The following is a 25993-nucleotide window of genomic DNA, read 5'->3' on the forward strand; positions in this document are numbered from 1 at the left end:
TTCCCTCCGAAATACCCGCCGGAGCTTCACTTCTGCGCTAATTTGCGGCATATCACTCGCAATTTCCTCTAAATCTGACCTAAATTTTCAAAAAAGAGGACAAAATCTCAAAAAAGAGGACAAAAGGGCGTCCTCCGAGGACACTTTCAAAAAAGTCAAAAAAGAGGACAAATCCTCTTAAAAGAGGACGTATGGTAAGCCTAATCTTACCGGACTCACACGACAGGTCAGCCGTTATGTGGTATCGTTCTGTACTGCTAGTCCGTTCGTCGAATTAGCATGGCAAATAAAAGGACTGAACTCTTCGTAAGACATCCGAAAATCATTCATCACGAAATTGGGCGAAAGTCACGTGACTGTCGTTTCCTGTTCTATATATATTCCCGTAGGCGTAACTAGGGTGTGAACAAGGGGCGCGCTATAAGATCTGTGTTGTGCACGTTTACGTATAGCTAAAATTCCAGCCGGTGCGATCTGCGCATTCTTTCAATACTCAAATTCAAATGTATTCGGTAAGTAGAAACAAAACGGAATAGAGCATTCCCAATGCACGACTTTGGACAAGAACAAGAGCTACGCTGCGCGTAAGAATTAAGAACAAACCAGCATTCCGATCTACGTGGAGCTTTTGACGCCGGTCACGAGACAGTCTCGTATAGCCGCGGAAGTAATCCGATCATCTGACTTTTGCTTTTGCCACGTGGCAGTTTTTAAGAAGCCGAGTGTTAATATGTGATGATCTTCCTATTGTGCTCGTAACCATTCAATCTCTTCAGCGGAAGTACAGCAATTATACGCGATCACATGACAAAACTTCCTGTATAGTCTCTGTAGTACCGGTACTACGACAAGTGGAGAGCGCGAGTTACCGAACAAAATTCCCCTCGTTTCAACTAACGACAAGACACCACTGCAGCAATTTCAGTATGTTTTCTATTAAAATCACATGCAGTTCAACGGTAGAAATACAAAAGATGTCACATTCAAGCCTGCATAACGGACTCATAATATATCATAGTGGAACATTTGAAATCCTATTAAAATCGTCGAGCACGGTTCATCCGCTTCGCTAACACCTTTACAGGTAAATTGCAGAGTAGAACGTAATTGACTTGGAACTGTCCAGCATCCCTTTTTAGTTTTAAATTTGTGAACACATCTGGGCCGTTGATCTTAAAGCCGTTCACCGAGATAAAGGGGTTAGCGACGCGGTCCAAGCGACGCGGTTACCAAGAACTTGAGTTCCATAAATTTAAACACATGAAGGCAGAGGTGATCAAACAAATGCGATTAGATGTCGCGATTAGCATGATTCCATCATAGGAGCTAATCTCGAAGTTGCAACTGTAATATCCGCGTGCGATGTGTCATTAGCTGATGAATATAGGTAAATTGCGGTTGTGAATAACTCGCGAATCACAAAAAAGATATAGAACCACTGCGTCAAGCCGACAAACACGGGGAGAGTTGGTGAATAGACCTAACGGCGTTGACTACGCATTTACCTGCAGCGCATTGTTGGTCTAGCGCGCGAATTCATCATAACCGCAGGCCATTGCCAAAAATTGAAATGTTCTGTCTTGCAAAGCAGAATATTGTAGATTGTACGACGTACACATAGGAAGTAAAACTACTTCGAGACAGCAACAGCACAAAATCAACATACGAAATCTATCTGGCTCTAAATATAGAAATTAGATATATTTGCACAGTATTTAAGCGCATAACGTAAATAAAGAAGTAGACAGCCCAGCAGAAAAGCATGGCACTTTGCTTGGAATTGAAAGAATCAACGGTATTAGCAGGTAATGCACCGACTATACCCTGCGTCGTCAGTACGAATTCGTAAATTCCCGCGAAAATGAATGTGACATCACCAGCTGCATATCAGTTTCACGACTGCCGTAGCAGCCAATCGATACCCTTTTCGACCCCTTGCATATCAGAAACTACCACGTCCTGTACCCTCCACTGTCTGTCAGATACGTCGTGAAGGCCCAACATAGCGATGATTTGAAGCGTACTCAGCCTACTGGCGGCATCGTCGTGAACACAAGATAAAATGAGCAAAGGTCTCTTACTGTCAACATTCGAGGCGCCGATAGATTCGGAAGAATTTTCGGTGTTATTTTCCCGGTTCTCACCCTCTGCAGCATCGCCGCCTACCAGGGCCGAATTTATGTTAGTATCGGGGACTGTTCCCTTCAAAATCGCGTCGAGTTCCAGTTTATTGCATACGATGTCTTCCCACTTTTGCCCTACGCTAGCATCCACCGTGTATATCAATTTGTAATTGCCTTTTCGTTCAGCGATATAAAAACGCACTGCCTCGTGTAAAGTCAAAACAGGCTCGGATTCAACATTATCGTCACGATCTGCCGGTTCGCGTACCAATTCCACCATGTTACTATTGCGCAATCTTTCCATGCCCGTTCTATTCTCGCGGACTCGATTATTGCCGGAATACATGGCGATCAAGTTGAACGATGTCTTTCCCTTGAAAACTACTTGCACGCCAGAGCCTATCCCGTCCCTGTTGCCGGGTAGCAGCCCCTTTGTTTCCAAAAATTCGTTACCCCACATTAAAGAACGGAATAACTTGCTTGTTCTGGGAGAATCTATGCCGGGTCCGGTGATGATTACTTCGCCCTGGCCGTTGTCATTACCAGGCCATATCGATTTAAGCAAACCGGGCAAGCCATACGCGGGATGGGATTCGTCAATATCGTCCTGTGCTCTTTGGTAAGAGGAATGGATATACAGAGCTTTATAGTTAACTTCTTCTTTCCGTCGATTTTCCAAACTGCTTGATTTACCACATATTTCAGTCTCTGCAGAACATAAGCTGTCGTCGAGTGGAATCAAATCTGCGATATCGACACCATACCCAAGTTTACTGACTATGTCGCTGTTCCAAATTTTCGGTAAAAGCGGGTGGCTTTTGTTGGTCATGCTGCTCCATCGGCACATGTCTCTGATTAGCAATTCACGCCATAATATTTGATCGTTGGACACATGGTGCCAGTGACTGTTTGCGAGCGACATGTTGCACACATCTCCCGTTTCGAGAAACGACAGAACCATAAGTTTGCAGTAGATTGGTAAAGAGTTCAGACTTGCAACACTGTCGTCGTCATCGTCGGCATCACTGGTTGCTGTAACATAAACACGGGTTCAATACAGGGGATTCATTAGAAGTCAAAATCTGGAAAACCCTAAGGAAAAACCTGACATATACGCTACAGTGGTTAGTAACAAACTTGGACAACTAGACAATTCAAGTTGTCCAATTGGACTAACTAGAGCGAAATGCCGGTAACACTGGTCTACAAATTTCGAAAAGATTTTTGCGACACAAATTTTAATGATTGATATAGGCCAGTGGTTCTCAAGCTTTTTCACTGTGGGAGCCATTTTATGAACCTCAACTCTGTCGGGAGCCGCATGATGGCACGAATAACGTAATTTATTGAGAATAGAAAAATATCATCAAAAATGGTATCAACGAAATGGTGTACGGCTAAAATAGCGACGGCCTTAATAGCGACGGCCAAAACACCGACTGGCCACAACAGCGACGGCCATAACAGCGACGGCCAAAACCGCGATTGGCTCAAACAGCGACGGCCAAAACAAATACGACAATTTCCCCAGACGACACTGTGACAGCGGGCACTCCCCATACGGACAACTTCCGAAACGACGTTACCCAGCCACGTCCCTTCACCGATGGTATACCGAGGTATACCCTTCACCGTTGAAGCCGATTGCGGATGATTTACAATTTACATTCTTCCAGATAGTAAATAGATAGTGATCACCACAGATTTAGCGTCACAACATGTTTATTGAGACTTAATCCACAATCTTTCTGAGTTCCGAGAGCATGTGAATTGAGTTTGGATGAACAAGGCGTGACGCTAAATCTGTGGTGATCACTATCTATTTTGCAACTTAGTGCGAAACTTGAAATTGAATTTGATTTTTCACAAGTTTGTCATAACGAGGTTTCATCGTGGAGGAAGCTGTGCACAAGAGCTGTTTCAGATGACGATCAGTCAATCGGTTGCGATATTTGCTTTTGATCCTCACTAATTTGCTGAAAAGGGCTTCACATACATAGGTTGAACCGAACATGCAGGCATTCTTCGATGCGTTAGCTATCAGGTTGGGGTATTTTTCTTCAGGAACAGCACCCCAAAATTCAAGGAGTCCATTGCTTTGAAACAACAGTCGCAATTCTATATCGGACTGCAAGTCCAGCAGTTCCATCTGAAAAATATCAGGGGCAGTGGCGGCATCTACTGCCATTGGGTTTGAAAATATATTCATCAGGGGTACGGAATGATGCATTCCCTCTATTCGACGTTTAAACCCGTCAATCAAGGTACTAATAACCTGGTCATATGTTTTGAATGATCCATTCTGTCGGTGGTTTGAAAGCGTTACAAAATGTGTCGTAACACCCTCCTCTAGGTGCTTTCTCCAAAGACACAATTTCTCAATGAAACCAGACACTGTCCCGTACCAGGCGTGACAGAGCTTGTTATTTCCTTGTAAGTTCCGATTTAGTGACGACAGGTGTGAGGTAATATCCACCATGAACGCCAAGTCAGCAACCCAGTGTTCGTTTCCCAACTGAGGGATGTCTTTCTTTCCTTCGACAAATATTTTAATCTCAGGAAGTAGCGCGTAAAATCTTTTGAGGCATGCAGCTCGGCTTAGCCATCGTACAGCGGTGAACATGATCAAGTCTCCATGGTCAGCATCAATATCGGTGAGAAAAGCCTTGAATTTTCGATGGTTAAGTGCGTTTGCTCGAATCCAATTTACGGTCGATATTACTATATCTGTCACATTGGACATCTTTAATGATTTAGCAACAAGACTTTCCTGGTGTATAATGCAGTGTTGCCAAGTCACAGCGTCAAGATTCTGTTCAGCACGCCATTTGTTGACGAGTCCTTGAAGACCTAGATTTTTGCCGAGCATTGCTGGGCAGCCATCTGTCGCCAATGAATATAATTTCGATGGGTCTAAATGCGCTTCTTGAAGAGTAGCATGAAATTCACGAAACATGTCGGTTCCCTTCGTTGTGCCATGAATAGATCGCAAAGTAAGAAACTCCTCGCAAATCTTGAAATCTGGCATGACTCCCCGGATGAATACAGCTAATTGCTCTATGTCGGTAATGTCGTTAGTGCTGTCAAGAGCAAGCGAGTAGTAAGAAAAATCTTGCGACTTGTGAATAAGTTGCTCATGCAGATCTTGGGATATGCAATCGACACGACGCGTTACTGTATCATTGCTAAGCTGCAATTTTTTAGCTTTCTGCTGAATGGCAGGAGAACAATTGTCTTCGGTAAACAAAACAATAGCCTGCTTCGTAATTTCGCCATCAGAATATGGCTTCATATTGCTGGCCAATAGATGACTGATCTTATATGATGTTATTGTTACCTCTTCGGGTTCTTTTTTTTTTAAAAACATTTTTCCTTGTTTGCTACGCTCTGCTTTCAGACATTCTAACTTCCGTTTCCTTGATTCACCTTGATAGACGTCGTATTTTCCCGCATGTGTTTTATAATGCCTCTTAACGTTGAAAGATTTTACACCGTTTATTATTATAGGGCACAGAAGGCATTTCGCTTTGCCGTTTTCCTCAATTTGAAAATACGCCTCTTCCCATTCACTTTGAAAGGCCCGATTTTCTTGCACAAGGGCTACGAGATTTCTTTGCAGGTTGATCTGAACCTGACATTATCATCGAACCAAAGTCTCCGATATTTTCTAACGCTATCAAGATCAAAGCAAAGAGTAAGAAAATAAAGTACCTGCAGTTACCCCAAACGTTGATTGTCTTATTGACCGAGTCTCTTGTCACCCGTATTCTAATATGAGCCGCCGTCTCGAGCGAAATAAACTTCGCCCGTCTCATTACAGACACCTGATTAGGCTTAGGTCAGACGGTCAGAGCCTTCAGTAAAGCAGTAAAGGTTCGGATTTAAAGCCTACCGAAATTACTATCGGTAATGTTACGTCACAACCCGTACAACTTGTATTACGTAGGATTCTATTGTGATCAGGGAATGACCTTCGCGTCAGTAAACGTGAACATAAACGTACATTTGTTGTGTTGAAGGCGCGATTTATTTATGATCATGAATAATTAGAATTTCCGTAGAAGCATCAATGATTTCACATCGTTAGTGAGAGCCGCACGGAGAGCAGTCGAGAGCCGCATGCGGCTCGGAGAGCCGCGGTTGAGAATCACTGATATAGGCTATTTTAAGGTTGGTGAATCCGAATTTGTGCTCGGAATTTCTTCAGCACGTCAGATTTTTTCCGTATGAATTTTTCTCATTTTCAGAATTTAATCAAATTTCGGCATTCGTTAGTGACATCACGGTAAGCATACAACAGCAACAGATCAAATATTGTTACTGAGATCATCTATAATGATGAAACCTGGGTCGTTGTAGAACAAAATAACTGAGTTGTCGGTGAACTTGAATCCAGTGGTTCTCTATTTTCTTTCAATCAGGACCTCTATTCCACCCATAAATTTATACGTGGATGCAATTATTTATATACGGTAGCAGTTATCATCTTTATATACCACTCTTCGTTTAGAGATTGCGATTATTAGCTCCGTACCTAATTTAGTTCCATACGTTATCTATCTTTGTACATCCGTCCTGCAGACTTAATCTGCCAATGCATTTTGTGACAGCACACTGCTATGTGGCCCTTTAAGCTTGTTTTAAAACATTAGAAGAAACAGGCTGTCTGCTTTTCCAAAGAAAAAGGTGCTTATCATGATAACTTGGGAAGAATTTATCATCATTAATCTCCACCTGCACTTATCATCTTCTACAGTTTCCATATATTGTCACATATTAACGGAATCGAGGAAAGCTGTTTCTGAACTGTTTTTCTTTTGGTTTATTGCCATGATGTAAAGGGCTTCTTTTGAATTGTCTATTATAGACAACCAGATGAAAGGAGACTACTTACTAACAGTAACAGCTCAACACGAAACCTGAAGTGCGTGTTACTTCACAATAGAAATAATTATGCATCGGTTCTAGGAAAGTCGATCCCTATTGACATGTGACATTCTGTGACCTACACCAAATACCACGTGTTCTACGCTGGAACAGAGCCACAGAGATTAGCATTGGATAATTTCGAGGCTTTTATTTAGTGTTTTGCATGATTAAACACCAGTTTTAAATACAAAAAGCTTCACATTTTGGGTGGTTTCTGATTTGCTGTAATATTTTACTACGAACCGGAGTCCGAAGTGATCAGCGTTGCTACTCAAATAGCACAAGTAACGCCTTACATTTCTACTCAATTAGAAGCAGAAGTAGTCCTTTCTAAGGCATGTCAAAACTACTTCAAGTAGAAGATGAAATGAAAGGTCTGAGAATTACTAAAAGTCATTAAATGTCTAAGTAGGCTTGGTCGGGGGGAGGGTGGTCACATACTTTAAACAGTTTGTCGGAGGTGGCTACTTACGAAATCGTAAGATGTACCGCCGCATATAGCGCAAAATGACTATAATGACACTACCCAAGGGTAAAATCCTCGAAAAAGATATACTCAGTTACCGTGATTCAGAGGCTATTTTACGCGTTTCTTATGGCAATTTAACTCATGATAGTGGTGCAATATTATCCCTGAACTACTTTCTACTTTACAAAAACCCAATTGCAAAAGTAATTAGTTCATCCAGAATACTGTTCAGGTAGATGTTGAAGTAGTTGTAAAACATTGCCATATTAGTAAGTACTGCAAGTAGCCAAAATCTACTCGAGTACTTCGAGAAAGTAGAAATATTCCACATATATAATATCTCAAAAACGTGACGTGATGGAGTAAAAATAACGTCAGATTCGTATTCAGCGCCCCCAAATCAGGTATAATTGACTCAAAGAAGTCCTGGTGCAAAAATCGTGTAGACCAGTGTAATCTAATTCTAATCTAATTTTTGAGTTATGTTTTTATGCTCTAATTTCAATTCTAATCTAATCTAATTCAGGAAATGTTTTTATGCACTAATTTTTATTCGAAAATAATTTGTGAAATATTTTTATGTTATAATTTTAATTCTAATCTAATTTATGGATTTCATGAAGACTACAGGAGAACAGCATACTGCGAAACGAGCCAAGATTGGTGTACATGAGGGGCGGGCAACTTCTCCAGTCGGTGAGCCAGATATAGGAAAATTAAGCACTTGGCGGGCTGGATTCCCAAATTGATCTATTCATTGATACATTGATACACCCTCACCCTATATAAGGAATAAGTCGTATCGGGGCCAACGGTCTACAGCCCCCGGCGTATATAATGTGAATTTGAAAACACGACGCCCAAAACAGTATTTAATGAATTTGTTAACTGAATATACTTCAATAGCTGTCAAAGTCAATGAGATCTGTATTCTGTGGTCAATCAAAGTTGTCAGGCCGCTTAAAACCCCTTTGCGGGCTGTTTCCGGCCCATCGCCCCTGGTTTACAGAATACAGAGAAAGACATTTGTCCCATGCTTATAAGAATCAACTCTTATCTGATGTAAACCGAACTCAACTCAATTCAGAAGTTTACCGAATTCAGTAATTCTAATTCTAGTCAAATTTGGAAATAACTTTGAGGATTATAGCTATAATAATGCTAATTCTAGTCTAATTTCAAAAAGTATGTGTGTATTGTCGGGACTCGGGAGTCACTATAATTCTAATTTGGAAAAGCTGGGAATTTTATAGTTGTCCAACTAGTAAATTGACTACCACCATAGAAGTTTCATATATGAAATTCACTGTCACGGATATGAATTTTCAGTAGAGTTAGGAGATGTATCGATGCTTCCCATGGCAGTGAGTTTGTGTCTACAATGCGTATAATAATTCTTTCAATTCTTGGCAGAAGAGTGGTAATTAGCAATGAGACCCATGACATGATATAATATAGAACACAATTCCTTCACTGACCGTGCAGCTGTAGAAAAGGTGAAAATTTAAGAGGGTGCTCCAAAATATACCTCAGGATGTTACGCTAAATTTAAGAAACATTCATGAACACATTAAGCTCAACCTATCATAGATTTCCGTTTCACATACCGATTGATTCTTCCCGGAAAGGTGTCTTCTGACACGGTTTTGGCAACACAGGTTTCCCGAAGTATCTGTCTCGTATTCCTCGAAACACGTCGACCACACTTCGGCTATTGATATTCCATATTGAATCACTATGTGCGGTGGAAGGAGATTGAGACATTGAAGGGCTTCCATGAGTTATGTTGTCTTCTCGGTGGACAAGATTGTTCTGATGTAATCCCATAGATCCAACACATACACCATTTTGGTGAGAGCTCATGCTTCGCCAACCTTATTAAATACATATCAAAATTGGTTAGTAATCCAGATTATCAATGACTACAAAGTTAGTTGTCACCAATAATTATTAGTGACAACAAAAACACCTTTCTTTCAGCATCGATCTATCAATCATTCTTAAATGAGCTTTTCATTATTTCAACACATCACAATATTGTGTCACAATCACAGAATGAGAAGATAAGGTTAGTGCTGAACCAAATTTGTCAAGTCTATACCGGCAATTTGAGCAAGACTATTTCATACAATCCAGGATCACCATTAATATATGCGAGGCATCGATTTTCAAGGAGCTATTTCTGAAGTAGGCCAAAAAAACGTAACCAATTGTTATGGATTTATAAGGCAAAGAATATTTCAGATGTTAAGAGATTCTAAAGACAATATTTTTTCTCAAAATAATACAGTCAGCAACATCATGTGATTCATGTCTATATGAAATCAAAATCACACTTTTACAGTGTAATACAAAATCGACATATATTTTGGTAACTCTGGCTAATACTTCTAGAATCTTTCAACGAGAAACGGAGAAAGTCAACACTGCAGCTGAGCTCAATCCAGGTAAAATTGGGTCGAAAATGGTAATTTGCTCAAATTACCGAAAACTTCAGTAATATCGAATAGATATTACTTGAAGCTACGAATCGAAGTTAAATATTCTATCGATTACACACTTACGAAACAACATACTGCACAGTGCACACGTATTATCACTGTCGATGATATTCCCGTTTTGCGCTCTCTCGACCATGAACCGCAAGGCTCAAAATTAAACAGGAATCACGCTGCCATATGACGTCATGCTATAAATCAGAGGCGTCAAACTATAGATATAACTAACCTCCGTAGGTTAGTTATCTATAGTCAAGTCAAACACCGCCGCCCATATTCGCATATTGCTGCCGGACAAGATATCACATATGTGTGACTTGATGTTACGGGAGACTAATATGGCAGTAATAAAGCAATATATATCATCTCTAGGAGCATTAGTGACCTGATAGACTCTCGCTCCCTGTCTACGCCTATGGATAATATCCATTGGATATATAAACGAGATATTCGCGTATGTAGGATTACCATATGTCCTCCTTCAGGAGGACTTTTCCTCCTTTTTGAGTTTTTTTTAAATGTCCTCCGAGGACGCCTAAATGTCCCCCTTTTTGGCAATTCGTCCTCCTTCACAGCTTTTAGATCTAAGATAATGGGTAGATTCGAGTGAAAATGGGCATAAATGACGTTAAATAGGAAATTCGTGGTTCGAACGAATATGTCGACCTTTTTTTATTTTAGTTAACCAACGTCCACGAAGTGGGAAAAATTTACCATTTTCTCTGGATTTTCCTCCGGTATTCTAAGTTTGAAAATTTTGAAAAAGTGTCTTCCTTTCCCGATTCCAAAATATGGTAACCCTACGCTTATGTCTTGTGCCACACCGGAGGTAGCGGTGATACGATTTCAGGTTAGCCCTAGAACATTTTGCAGCGTATGAGACATCCGGTGAGGTTTTTGAGCACTGTGAAAGTATCGAATGTAAACATTCGATAATGAAAGCGTACAATTATGAAGATTTTCTGGCGGGGTACACAACCCCTGCGAGACAAATTCGTCATACCATCCACGTAAAATAGGTAGGTGGAAAAGTGGGATACTTGATAAAATAAGTATGGGGTCATATCTGATGGAATGATGGGACTTTGACGCCGTCCAGCTCTATATTGTCGTCGATTAAAACTCCATAGGATTGCGATAGAACGAAAAGATCGAAAGGGATTTTGGAAAAGTTAAAATTAACCATCCATCTTGACCTATAGATATCACAATTGAAGAATGCGTCGATGCGAGGCATCCAACGTAAATGAAGGGACAATTTTCATCAAAGCGGCGGAATTCGATATATTAAAAACTCGATTCGGAAGGCCCTAATCTAAAATTAGTCTTGATTCATTACAAACATCTTCATTTTCACTTGAAGGTAGAAAATAGACCAAAAACTCGAGGACGCTAGGATACAGACAAAATATTACAACTCGCAGTGTCGCGGTACGGAGGGACAGTAACCAATCCGACTATTTTTATATATGGTGTGTACTGGTCAAATCGTTCGATCCTGTCATATGATCGATTGATGTGACCCTTAGGTTTGTATGTCTAGGTTGCGAGCTTGCGACTGCCCAATTTTGAACCTGGGTATTTCAAGGCCAACTGCATGCTGATAAAATTGAAAAATATAGTTTTTGTCACGCCACATTCTTGATCATAAAATCCATCGCCTGACACTTAGTAGAATGACCTGGCGGGCAATATGTAGCCCGCAGGCCACGAGTATAGGCTTTCTTAATATATTTTTGTGCCTAATACGAAAACAGTTGTTCCACGTTCAGTGTTGCGTTCGAGATACGGATCTGTAGAGTCAGAGATATCGGTAGAGTTTTAGATGCCACGGAGATCATATCATTGATACCGCGATTCTGCCAACCAATCATTGGCGTTATGACCAATGACCAATGACCATAAACAAACATATGCAAAATCACCCATCCAATTATAATATCGCAATAATAATAATACGATAATAGACGAGGCGTGTCTTATCCGATATTTTCGGTTAAAACGCATCCTGAACCTATACCAGCCGATCAGCGAATTGATCTATGTCGCTACCTTCACGGTGAGTCAATACATTACGGGAACAGAAAATGTATTTGCGTACAAATACCGATTCTACAAGACCATGGTATAATACCCCCGACAAGCCCAATAAGGACCAAGCGTCTTTTACCAATGATATATTCATAATGACTCTTCCCGATGGAGTCTGGTTTGAAGGGTTAGGGACATTCGGCAGTGTCTCGAATTTGCTACTCAATTCTGCCGAATAAAGTCTGTTGGTAACACGTATGGGATCAACGAGAGATTAAAATTAGCCTACGACCACGAAAGCAACCATAAGCCTTCCCCAATTCATTTAGAACAACCGATAGTTCAATGGGAGGGAGTATTATTCTTTCTTTTCTATCCAAAGCAATTCGGATGTTGAGAGTGATTTCATGTTAGTTACGTTATGCAATTTCGGCGTCGCCTGTTTGCGCTACCGTGTGAACGATGAACAACTGGCGGGTGGGATTGTTATATTTCAGGCAACCGATTGAAGACATGCTATAATATTCCAATTAGAAGTAGCTCCGAAAAACATCGTGTCGTATGGATTACGGCGGAAATTAATTTTCAGTATATACGTCATGAATGATGAATAGATTCTACTTACAAGGTGCGTTCAAAACTAGAGATGGTGTGAACGTGAGGTTCACGTTCGCGTTCTGTGTGTGAACCTCAGAAATTTAAAGGTTCGCGTTCACAACAGAGCCTTGGTGGGTTCTGCACTGTGAACCTTTGGTAAATTGCAATTTTCACTCCATTATAAGATTTTTGGCTCAAATTTATTGCATTTCAACTGCGTGCCACTCCATGAATGGTGCTGGCAGCATAAAAAATTAACACTAAACGAGCATGCACCATGCACCTCGAAACCTTAAAAGTTTTACTTGCTTTGTTGCAAAAATTTTCTCGGATAATCCAGCTTTCCGTTTGTGAATATTTAGTGACTCTCTGCTGTGAGCCTGACCCGCAATCGATATACGTAGTCAGCGAATGATGCTTAGTCAACCAATCAATGACATTGATATCGTCTTCTGGTGTAAAAAATCGAACGGTCGTACTGGGTCAATCTTGACTTCATATCTTTACTGTATCATTAAAACCAAATCCGTGCGATTAAGGTGCGTGCTACTGCTGCATAACTTGTTGTTTGTGGTATCGGTAGCGAGTATAGAAACCCGTTGTACACTCTGCTCAATATCAATGTAGCAATACTCAGACTCCGAACACATTGTCCGGTCTGGCTAAGACCGTTAAGGCGTAAGCTTATATTCCTTGGTAAGTCCTCGTCGAAATTGTTGGCAAAGCGACGGAATGCACTGATTTTATGCAATTATTATATCCTTTGATTACCGCGGTTGATACATTTAGCGACGTTTAAAACGCCGATATGTACTTCAGCATTGTGGCATTATGTGGGCCGAATCTTCGCTAGGTATCGTGTACAACATTAATATAGGGCATAGGCTTTGAAAGAAAGGGTTGGAATTAGCAATATGACGTCACGTGACGTCACGAGGTTCACGTTCGTGTTCACACAGAACCTTTCAAAAAGGTTCGCGTTCACACGAACCTGAACCTTTCAGAGGTTCACACCATCCCTATTCAAAACACTTATCCCCTGCGAAACGATACTGCTATTATACAATTTACTGTGATTTCAGTGGAAATTTAATCAGATGCAACCACCATGGGCCACCGTTAACAGAAGAATTGTGATTTGGGATTTCGCCCAAAACTTGACATGGTATTTGTTTTGGTTCCAGCTGGATGGATGACTTTCTGTAATTATGCCACGCATCACTATCATCATCATTGCATCGTGTATCTTGTATATCGCATTGTACATTGTGTGTGTGTATGAGTAAATGAAAATATAATCATTCGATTGATTGATTGATCATGTTGACTGCACTATGCGGTGACAAATGGGAGTTTATCCACACATACCGCGATCATGAAAAGGCTCAGAACCACTGCTATGTAGTATATATACCTATAAATACATATACATTTATAGGGTACGATAATACTATCCGGAGATATGTAATGTTACTGAGTCCTGGTAGTCAAGTGACAAAAGAGTTCAAATCAAGACTGTACCGGCGAATTGTGTGAGCTATTCATTTAGATAAGATGTCGGTAGATAGTGACAACAAAACAAATATTATATCGATTCGCGACACCGCGCGCGGGTTCAAATCTGGCACGGTTGCTATGGTTGCATATATAGCCACAGCCTCGTTACCTCCGAGCTTAACCTATTTTGATATAACTTCAAAATCCTGTCTACTCGTACCTTTGGTTGTTTCTACACTTATCTCACCACATAACTCACTTTTCCCACTCCAGTCCAGCGATTTCACAATACTTGCGCAAGAATACGTATCAGTATCGTTTTGGTTTTCACGGAGGACGGACGCTTCTCGGTGTGCTGTCGCCTTTGCTGAGCTTTCAGACGAATTGGCGTACATTTCGCAGGATAAAATCCTGCACAGGCGAAAAACGTATTTCTACATTCCCAAACAACCTCGCAAGAACCGAAGCCGACGAAATTACGAAGAAAACAGCGCTAAATCGCGAGCAAATCGTTTCCGACAGCGGTAAGTGGTAAGTACGATTTGCATTCGCCCGTAGCGAGATTTCGCCAATGGCGTGGTTTGATTATTCAGATATCAGTAACAATTTCTGGGCTGAGACATTCACCCGGCACCATTTCATTTCCGTTTGACTACCCGTTAGAGACACAGGAGTCAGGTAAGAGTCGTGTAGTTTCTGCGCTGTCATAAATAAGTGAATGAGTTTCCGGTGAAATTACCGTTCTCATAACGGATAATGGTACCGCCAACTGGTCCGGTCCGGATACGGAATATTAATCAACTTTAACCACCAATGCTTGTGGTCTTCGAGTAATCAAATTAAACAATGTTCTAAAGTCAATTACTTAAGCGGGTCGCGGAATTCAATGTATTTTCGATAGGATACACTGTTGCATTTTGCGTATCGTGATTAATATCGGATTCGAGGACTAATATCACGGTTGTATAATCCAAGCCGGGTCCGGATTTACATGCCAGACATTCTTATCGCATTTCAATGGCTGTTCTATTCTTGTACGAGAGAAATCAAACTGGCAATCATGCCGGCGTCGACCTGATTCAACTTGTTTGGCCGTGTTTACGCTACCACGCGCCAGTTCTTTTGACCTTACATACGTCATCTCGGCACGACCCGCCAGGACCTGGGATATTATGTAGGCGTGCCAATCGAATACGACACTGGCGAGCTTGGGGCTTATATGAAACAGTTTGCTCACGTTTGAATTGAACAATATTCGGTCAACATCTGAACATTTCTTGAATAGCCTCGTAATATATATGGAACAGTATGAACAATATTCAGTCAACATCTGCATACTTTTAATTGTCTCAAAATAGATACGAAACAATTTCCTTATATTTGAATTGAGCAGTATTGCGTCAACACCCGAATACTTCTTTAATGGCCCCAACATGTATATTAACATAAAAGAAACGATATATTGAATGAGCTGACTCTAAAACGGCAAATAATTATATATGAACTAAGAATATTTGTCTGATACATAAATTTGGAGTTGAACTTGTAGGGTCGTGATTACCTCAATGGAAAATTACCCGACTGTAAGGCTCGTGACATCATTTGGCTGGTGACATCACGGAAAGTTACTGCAGTCGTTTCGTAATGTTGCATCAGCGCCTTGAACCAATCAGGACGCAGCGCTACTGATGACGTGAATAATACGTCACGTAACCCGCGGCAACGCTTTTCTTACTTTACGTAACGGCTGGCATCTCTCGAAAAGCATAAGCCGCCTACGCCGGTACTAGGGCATTTGCAGTCTGCTGTAGTGCGAGCCGGTTAACTTTGTATTGTAGTCTCATTGCGGACTGAGTTGATATAATAGCAATAGCACTCAGTAATGCAGACTTGTCTTGGTGTCAGAATTAATGATGTTGTATTTTCTCTTCAGTTGTAAGCGTTCTAGTTGTGGGTGAAAATAATTCCAAGCTAGCACATTTAGTTTTGCGACTGAATGTGGAATTGTATGATATCTGAGAGTATTTGTTTGAATTTTAACGCCGAAAGCACGATGCATTTTCGTCGCCGATAAGGCGATGGGGTTTCAAAGAACCCCCTTCCGCAGTGAGGGTGAAAATGGGTTGCAACCCTAAGCATAAACGCAGGTAAAACTTTACTAATTCAAGTAATTATTGGTAATTAAACAGTAATACTTCCAGCATATTACGATTCGTGATAACGTGTGCCGTTCCCTGACTGTGCATACTGCGATTACGCAATCCTAGGATTAATCGCGCAATGACGAAGCGTTTTTCAGTCTCTCGCCTTTTTGGTAACGCCTCCGTAAACGATTGGCTCTCGAACTTATTTCCACTCCAAATACACGGATATACGCACATTTAACCGAATCACCAAATGCAGGCGGTATGATTTGCAGCGATCGCCTGAAAACGCGAATTTGTACGCGTGTATTAATGTATCCTTTTGTAGTTCTTTATGTTCATTATGAAGCAATTACATACATCTTTCGGCGAATTATTTGGCTCTGAAATGGTACCTACGCTTGTCACGTGATTTATACAAAATTTTCATCAGTGCGCGGTACTTGTGACAAGCATCGCGACAGATATTTCTCGAAGCGCGAATATTAGCACCGTTTTCATTGCAGTAATCGCTATCGCTACGAGGGGTTTCCCCTGGTACAGCGTGCGGTTTTGTTCAGTATTTATGAGGCGCGTGACTCTGATGTCAATTGCTCCTGCGTGGAGCTTTGGGCGAGTTTTGTTTCTTTTAAAGCGCGAAATTTGGTTCTCTTCGGTAAACAATGTGGGCAGGTCCTTACTTGCCTGGCGATTCGAGATAAATTCTTTGTTATTGTAACTTCGAGAAAAAAGAGCATATCTCTCGCACGCGCCATATAATATATCCCCGCGTTTGATTCCGAATTCATAACAAACCAGACAGTGTGCGAGTGAACAGCGAATATAACAGCTCCGTGTAAAAGCATATGGGAATTGATTACGCGATTGGCAGAGCCGAGCAAGCGATAATGTTAGACCCAAGATCAAAATCATTTTCAAATAGCAATCCTAGTAAGTCGAAGAAACCTTAGACATGATATAGTATGTTCCTTTACTAAATTTCGTGATCTACTTGCAGGATGGTTGTTAAACGAAGCACCAGAACAGCAATATATCATGATGAATTCAGTCAACGCTTTCGACGATCGGGGGTCGCCCCTGGGTGTCACCCCTGTAGATGCGATGTTCGGCAACTACAGCGAAAGCCACCCTCTTAGCCCTACATTTTCAACAGGTAAGATATTGTAGAAGAAATGTGGCTGATTATGATGCTGATGTTTTGCTTGCAATTTTTCAGACGCCTTCAGCGATCCACACGGACCGATATTGGATAATGGCAATGGAACATGTCAATCCCCTGGGTTGGAATCGGTGTATTCTAGCCGAACAAACATGGGAACCCCGAACAGTTATGTAGCGGACTTCCAATTTGGCAGCCCCCGCGAACGTCTACTGAGCACCAGTAGTTCGACATACGCATATTCCCCGTACAATACCTACGAAGAGCGGGCTTCAACTCCCTGTATTCAAAGACAGGCTTCATTAGAGATGGTGGAGCAGTATTTCAACAACTCGCCGTGCGGCGGCAGCTGTGCAGAAGACACCGAAATACTGGACACCTCGTCGCAGGGCTTCAATGCTCACTTTTTTGCGAGTACCGAACTTGCACAACAAAATGCAGTTGATCCGACTGCCCAGAATGCGGATTACCTTATCAATATTATGAATGACTGTGCGATCCCAGGAATTGTAGTGACTGCCGGTTCGCCTCGAGGTAAGTCGCTCACTTGTAACGGTATAGTTTCCGTGATCTAACATTATCTTGTCATCCTTAGGTTCTTCGCAAACATCAAGCAGCAATAACGACAGCAGCAACACAACTACTGCAACAAACAACTCACCATCTCAAGTATTCGTCACCACAACTCCACAAAATACCGTCACCCCGTGCCCAAACGCACAACTTCAGTTACCGAGGCAATTATCAAGCCTGAGTGACATCATTTCAGAGACAATTCCAACCAGCAGTCAAGACGCGCCGATGGTTGAAGACCGTGTTAATTCTTTCATGCAAAATACGTCGTTCGGCACTTTGGACACTACGGTGCTGGAAATTTGCGAAAATCCGTACCCGTCCGACGAAAATTGTCAGAATATTACTACGAACAATACCCCGCGTAACGCGCAACCCGAGGAAGACATTGTCGCGGCTAGACGCGAGAGGAATAACGCGGCGTGCCGTGCGTCTCGTAAGCGACGAAAAGACAAAAAAACCGAGATGGAACAATCTATAGGCGCGTATGAGAGTGACAATAAAAGTCTTCGGCTTCAAATTGAAAATTTGGAAGTCGAATGCAAGCGCATGAAGCAGGAAATTTTTGCTCGTATGGGTACCGTCGCCCGTTAGTTTTTGGGAGAAGATCGCAATTCTCCTGTGCGGTATGGAGAAATTGTACTCGACCCCCCCTTGAATCCCAATCATTCTGAAAAAAACTGTGTTGCGTGCGGTATGACTAGTGGTATAGCTGGGCGGGTTATCTGCTCGAATTTGTTGCCAAATTTTTGTGATACGTTAAGTTATTATGATGATGATATCTATTTTTTAAACGATGGTTCCCTTTTCTACTTGACTTTCCAAAAACCCCAGTTTCATTTCTTCTGGTCCATTGTTATTCGGTGCTTTGTTTCCACTCCGAACGACTCATTTCTGTACAATGTAGCTAGCGGCGTCATTTTGAAAATCGAAAAAAAGACACAAAATTAAAAAATGCTCAAAAAAGTTTAAATGTTTGAAAACCTTTTAAAAAAAATTTCTGATATACTTTTAGAGCATTTCTTTGTGCGACTTGTTTTTCATTTTCTTTTGCGCACTAGCGCTTGTAACCTCGGCTTACTTTGTATAAGCTTTGAATAGGTATTGCACATATACATTGTGGCAGCGGGATTTGTGAAAATCGATACAATGATTGCAAAGTTAGTGAATGCTTGAAAATGTATTGAAGTGTTTCTCCGTTGTGTATCTGATTTATCATTTTTGCCGCGATCGTGCATATGAATTTTGGCTATGTTGGTTGACAATGAAATAATGAAGGAATCTGAAACAATGTTTTGTGTACGGTTTTGTAACACCGCGGTCATCAGGCGATTAGTCTCAGTGCTGAGCTGCTTGACCTCGATCACCCGGGTAAGCACCGACGAATGTATTGGTGTCTGGCCTCGGTATTCGATTGATTGTTTAGTCAGTCAGGGTAAACAGGACTACGCTGGATCGTACCGCCGTGGCAAATCTGATCCAGAACAACTTGGCAGAAGTAGGGATTAGTTTCGGGAATCGCTTAACGCGTATGATACTTCGATTCGTCCCAGTGAGCTGTTTGTATGATGTTCCGCTACCCATGTATCACAAGACACGGTACGGTCAAAACATGCCCAGATGACTTGGTGAGGACGCATACGCAATTACGCATATATGCGTGGTTCATCAAAATTTCAGACGAGGTATGGATTGGAGTGGATCTGAGAATCGTTCGTACACAGCGCGGCAAAATTCTGGTGCAATGGACAGCAGTCGAAGTTGTCGAAGAACCTTGTATAGTTGTAGTCTACACTCAAACACCCATCTTGAGATTCACGACTGGATACTGGGAATATAAAATTCCCTACGCGGCGTATTGTGGCTGTAACTATTCATTCATGTGTTGTTTCGCATATTTGTTCCCATTTCATAATACATTGTCGTCAGTCCCATATCGGAGCTAATGTGACCTCAAAAACTAAAAGTATAGTAGCGAACTGCTTGTCAATATATATTGTGTACTTATACATACGAAAAACAGAATTTTATTGACGATGAATAATCGTAGACAAATTAATCTTTCTCGACCTGTGTGGCCCGAATGTTTATCGAATTCGCGATCATGCACATCGTGATCGTACATAATATATACATTGTACCACGTGTGGGTCTCTAGGCAGAGTGAAAGTTTGAGAGAGCCAGTTGAAAATGATGTTGGACGAAATAATTTATGATTTGACGTCACGGATCCATTGTGTCACATACTATAACCATTAATCAACTATAGTACTATACTATTATTTTATCCGGTCAAGACACAAACAATGTACAAGAGATGAACAGTGACATTCAGAGAGTCCATGATATCTGGTCTGTGATTTGACACCTTCAGGTATAATCTGTTTTTTTTTGTGAAAACGCTGTAAAAATTGCGGCGCTAGCTAGGAGGAGCTCAGATATGACTCTTGGACAAGGGTTAGCCGAGACTCGAGCCCTCATCTATTGGACACTGGAGAGCCAGCCGCCACATATGTCAAAAACATCAAAGACGTAAGTAAGCTCAACGGCGACACTATTTAGCGAGACACATATACGTTTGAAACAAAGCTGGACAACAAATTAGATTACAATTAAAAGGGCATAGCAACATTTCGCAAATTGGATTAGAAGCTGATTACCGCCACTACGCCATAATTTGTCTACACAACTAGCTGTCCAAGTTCGGTTGCAACATCTGGGTTCGTTTTGAGTAAAATTGTTGTGACGTAGCGACATCTAACGGTTTCCATTTGCCTTCGAATATTCGAGTAGATGAGATGCCAACATGAACATTTGAACAAAAATTCCAAAAATGTATACTTTTGTATCATGGCCACAGAAATACCAGTACTCAATGCGTGTTTCATTATCTTTATGCAGGTTTTGATAAAGCAATATATGCAACAGGAAACTTATCCACGACCTATATCGATAAAAAACGAGTTTGGCCTTTAGGAATATAGCCTGTCCCAGACCGATTATCTCGTTTTGCAAAAAATACGGGATAAAGTATACCTATTTTAGATTTAGGAGACAAGGTGAAGAGCTTTGTTTCAAGAAGCTCACATGATATTCCCGAAAGGCAATTATATTTTATAAGGTCCTGCATGTAACAGTTGATTACAGACGTGAGAGGTATAACCGAATATATTGTTAACGCCTTTTTAAGATTTGATCAATGAGGACTGAGGAGTCTTGTCAACAATGCTTAATTCCATGAAGTGAAAATCCCGATAAGAACATTTGTGCTATACCTGGTAATCTATATGCCGTGTGAAGTAGAGATAAGCTGTAATAAATGATACGATGTTTTGTGCATATATTCTCTCGTAGCTATGATATATATATACGAATGTGATACAGCGTATATACATACATTCTATTCAATTTATGATCGGAAAGATATTACGTCGTCGTACGTTAATTTAATAAATTTACAAGTCGTGGAGACAGAAAAAAAACATTCGTCCGTGTGATCTTCGAATACGTGTGCAATAGACAGGCTTCGTGGTACGTCAGCCAACGAGCCAATCCACGGCGTGGGACGCCGGTCAGTCGAACGGAAAGAAACACGCAACAAATGGTAAACGTAACCTTCTGAAGTAAGATTACACAACTATAACATCTGCAAACATTCGCTCTGCGTTAAAAGAGGCTTATTTATCTAGGATCCTCGTCATCTGATCTGCTTAAGCGGTGTTTTAAAAAAGTCTGGAAGTAGACCGTGCTCCAGTTCCGTTCCGTTTATTAGCAATTTCTTATCAGTTCAATACACCACAAAAATGCGATACAATGAAAAGATAGGAAGGTATCGAAACGACTTGGAGTAATCTTTGGAATCAGACACCCACCTTGGCCTAGGCCAGGCGACGTACAGAGGAGGCATGCACATTGCACAAGCACATATGCACACTGAATGAAAAAAGTAAAAGAAGATGCAGTATGATAAAAAGCAATCGACAAAAAAATGGGGTGGACAGGTAATCTTGAGGGCGGACTAGTATTTATTTAGTAGAAATTGCTTATATTTCGAGTTGAATGTGGACAATGGACAATGCTAGTGCGGAGCACTGGCTACCTCTCTCTCATATCTGTTATGGTACAATGCCACATCACGTGACTTATTGCTGATATATAATATAGCGCATATAGTATATTGACTCAGATGAGACTCATGTACGCCATAACTTACTGCTTAAATTACCCGAATAACAAACCATCCGAACAATATATCTGGAAAAGGCAATTGTTGTCGTCTATTGAACTACCAGATGCGGAATCATGATATAGAACACCGGTCTGGTGCAAATGACCATTGTAGTAGACAAACACCATGAATACCACAAACAACAACAGACGAGAAAGCGCGTATCCAATCAGCAATTCGTCTATTACGTTGAATACAAAGGGGTTATGAGTAGGGCTGGGCAAAATCGAGTACCTGAGTGATTCGATTCTGAATCACGTAATATGCTTCGAGTCGAGTAATCGAGTATAACTCCTTATGACGTCATAACAGAATGTAATACGTCAAAGATCAGATATGTACCGTTTATGCCACAATAATATTATTGCCTGTTATATTATGCCTGTTATCCAACTCATAAAACATACTTTGCTATCTTTTCGACCGTACCGATTTCATTCCACTTGGTGATAATGTTGTGGGATAATCATGACTTCGGAAATGTGCTGCGTCCAGTAACCTTCGTAGCTTTGTAATAATGTTTCGTATGCTACGATACCGCCAATCAAGGTTTCAACGCTTCAACTGTGAAAATTCGTATCGAAACTATAATTCTCGTTGATAAATTAATTGTCAGTGGTGAGAAGCGTGTAATTTCAGTACTCGAAAAAATCGTCTTTTACTACTCGACTCGAATCATTAAAATAAATACTCGATTCAGATTCGAGTACTCGAATCATTGTGCCCAGCCCTAGTTATGAGTAGCTTGCGTTCGGCAATTGTTTGCTGATTATAACGACAAATCGGACTGGATTGCTGCATTTCCCGATCAACATTAGCAAAGCCTTTGGCGGAAAGAATGAATTTCAATCTCACGCATACACAGTACACAGTACACACGCACTGTCGGATTTCAAGCTCCAATCAATATGAGAATATGACTCTGACGAAAATCTGGCTAACGAATTATTGTGAGCGCGGCAACGTGGCGTGTGATGGCGCTTATGGGCGCAAAACAATTTAATTTGGAGGACGAGAATGTGCATTTACTCCTCTAATCTTGAGAATATAAAGTGTTTGGAATATTTGGTAAATTGAATACGAATGTGTGACATTTAAAACGTCTTTGCGACCCACCTGAATTAGCTTCGCGACCCACCGGTCGGGAAGGGCTGCCTTACCTGGACGCAAATTCCTGATGTAAAAGTTTGGTCTTTATATCGCGATGAGACTTAAATGGATGGGAAAATCCCTTTAAAGCATTGGGTGAAGACAGTGGCGGATCGTGACAATATATCAGGTGATGGGGCGCGCAATGGGGGTACGCGATTTTAATTGTCTAAATGACGGCACAATAGTGCATTCCGACGTGAAAATGTGACTTCGTGGTGGTCACACGCAGTTTGTATGGGGTATAGAGTATACACAATAGGCATGGTACAGTAGTTCATACCTGCATATTCAAACGTTTGTATCAGTAAGCCTATTGCGCGCCGCGTGATTCCATAGTTGCAAAATGTTCAATGACGAGCTCGTTGAAATCTGGAATGCCCAGGAGAGAGTTGAGAATGGTGAGCATGAGCACATCTCACGCATCGAGCCTAATTACTGCAGCAAAGCTGATAGAATGCGATTTTTCAACTATAGGAATTTTAAAAGTTCACTAGTGTTTACTATTTCGGAAAAAGATGTATTGGAATATTATCAAGTCAACTCGAGCCGATCAATGTCGACCATCGGGTAATATGGAGACACCGTTTGCAGTAGACCACATGTTTCAGATCAAGCCGTCCCTATCCTCGCTTATACGTCAGCCTTTCATTTTTATCGAAATACGTTGGGGAAAAGGTGCAAAGTGCACTTTCCTCCCGCGTGCGATTAGATCAATGGACAATTTCCTGCAGGCTGGTAAATGCCGAGCCTTGCGTAAAATAAATCGAGGAATTGGCTGATCAAGTGATCAGCTGTTAGCCGTCATCGAAAATGAACTAGCTATCGCGCTAGACATCGGGTTGTAAGCAAATGGCTTGAAGGCCACAATTTCACGGTGAAATTGACATTGGAGAATATAAAATAAAGTAAACATTTGAATGGAAACCGAGAATCTTAGTAAACTGTTTCATGAGATCATCATCTCATCACCTATCTCAGTATAGAACACACAGACCAACACCGGTTTTTGCGTGAAATCCGCAATGCGGTAGTAAGGCCTATGTGTCAGATCAGCGTACATCTCTACCATACTCACCTCGATAACGAAATTACTGCCCTAATCATCGAGTGTCAACCTCGGGACTTGGCACAGCGTTCGATACTGAAATCAAGACATACCGTCCCAAAGCTCATGACCGATCTAGGTATGGAGCATCGTTAAAAAAATCAATAGAGACCAATAACGGTTTTGCGTAAAATCTGTTAGCGATAAATGGCGAGTCAGCTCTCACTTGACTTAGGAAATTACCATCCACATAGTTCAGTGATAAACTTAAAACTTGGTACAGCGATCGATATTAATATTAAGACTTACTATGCCAAATGTTATGAACGATCTCGGTATGGGACATCGTCAAAATCAATGGAGGTCAATGCCCGCTTTTGAGTAAAATCTGTTTGCGATACATGACGGATCAGCACACAGTCAACTTAGGAAACGAAACTACTACCCTAAAACCCTGAAACTCGGAGCAGTGTTAAATACCACCATCACGACATAACATACCAAGTTTCCAGAATTATCATGTAGCGAAACACCGTCAAAGTCGACTTATACCAGCAAAGGTCGACTAAACGCGTAGGACGGCATGAGTTCAGGTATGTATACCATTGTTACATCACACTGGCAGGGCTACTCGCCAAGTTGCCCCGGTTGCTCGGTAATTTGATGAAAAAGGGAGAGTAGTTCAGTTTCTTTATTGTGAGCGGCTATGCCCCGGCTAGGCATTTACAAAGCGAAAACAGAAGATAATCCGAATTTCGTAGAGACTTCGCTATATATGGGCATTGGGCATTTACAAGCGAAAGCACAAAATGAATGCCATTTTCGGTACATATCGATTGAGCGTCTATGCATGGTAAATCATTGTTATTGAACAGAATTTTAGGTGGGGCAATGAATGACCCAGTTGCCCTATAGGACGAGCCGTCACTGGGTGAAGATAGGGTTCACCGTGCTGATCAAGGATATCCCTGGTGTTGATGAGGAATTGTACTTGTCCAAACAGCACTTCGGACGTGACGTCGGCAGCTACGGAATCAAAATATACGAATATCGGCCTGGTGTATAAGGACCATTGCAGTAGAAACGCCATGAATATCAAAAACGACAACAACACCTCTGCCCGTGTCACTTGAATGTCATGAAACGCCATTGCTTGAATGATACGGAAGAGTCCTACGAAAAAGCAATTGTCGATTTTCGAAACCAGGTATGGAAGTGCAAGTGCTATATGGCCACTGGTTACTCTTTCCTGTTTTACTAAAAGCCTGGAGTAACTATACACCAAATCATGTGGATGTTTTAAAGTAGTTTCAAAGGTCTCTTGAAACATGGATTCGTTCAGTGATGAAGTACAAGACAGGTACACGACCTTGTGCCATGTCTTTGATGATCATATGCAGTCGAACCGCTGGCGGTACATCATTGAATTGTTTTCTCGTATATTGGAGATAAACTTCTGCCTGTGAACATCGATGCCCCGCAACAAGTAGAATAATTTCAAGTATAAAACTTAGCGTAAGTAATACGACAACTATACTTCACCTAGAA

General features: G+C 41.3%; 2 protein-coding genes across 2 annotated transcripts; one reads left to right on the forward strand and one right to left on the reverse strand.

The window, feature by feature from the left end:
- Positions 1-911: 911 nt before the first annotated feature.
- Positions 912-10120, reverse strand: LOC145433405 (F-box only protein 4-like). Its single transcript, XM_080310502.1, has 2 exons — positions 9129-10120; positions 912-3155 (listed from the first exon to the last, which is right to left on the reverse strand). The coding sequence occupies exons 1-2, from the start codon at positions 9382-9384 to the stop codon at positions 1894-1896; spliced, it is 1518 nt and encodes a 505-aa protein (XP_080166628.1). The 5' UTR covers positions 9385-10120; the 3' UTR covers positions 912-1893.
- A 4235-nt stretch (positions 10121-14355) lies between these two features.
- LOC145433406 (uncharacterized) lies at positions 14356-19311 on the forward strand. The gene is made up of 4 exons (XM_080310503.1): positions 14356-14668; positions 17286-17441; positions 17505-17981; positions 18043-19311. Exons 2-4 carry the CDS (start codon positions 17324-17326, stop codon positions 18612-18614), a joined length of 1167 nt encoding a protein of 388 aa, XP_080166629.1. The 5' UTR covers positions 14356-14668; positions 17286-17323; the 3' UTR covers positions 18615-19311.
- Positions 19312-25993: the final 6682 nt, after the last annotated feature.

The sequence above is a fragment of the Botryllus schlosseri genome, chromosome 2 (genome assembly GCF_051294905.1).
Source record: "Botryllus schlosseri isolate E-star chromosome 2, Bs_hap1, whole genome shotgun sequence".
Classification (NCBI taxonomy): domain Eukaryota; kingdom Metazoa; phylum Chordata; class Ascidiacea; order Stolidobranchia; family Styelidae; genus Botryllus; species Botryllus schlosseri.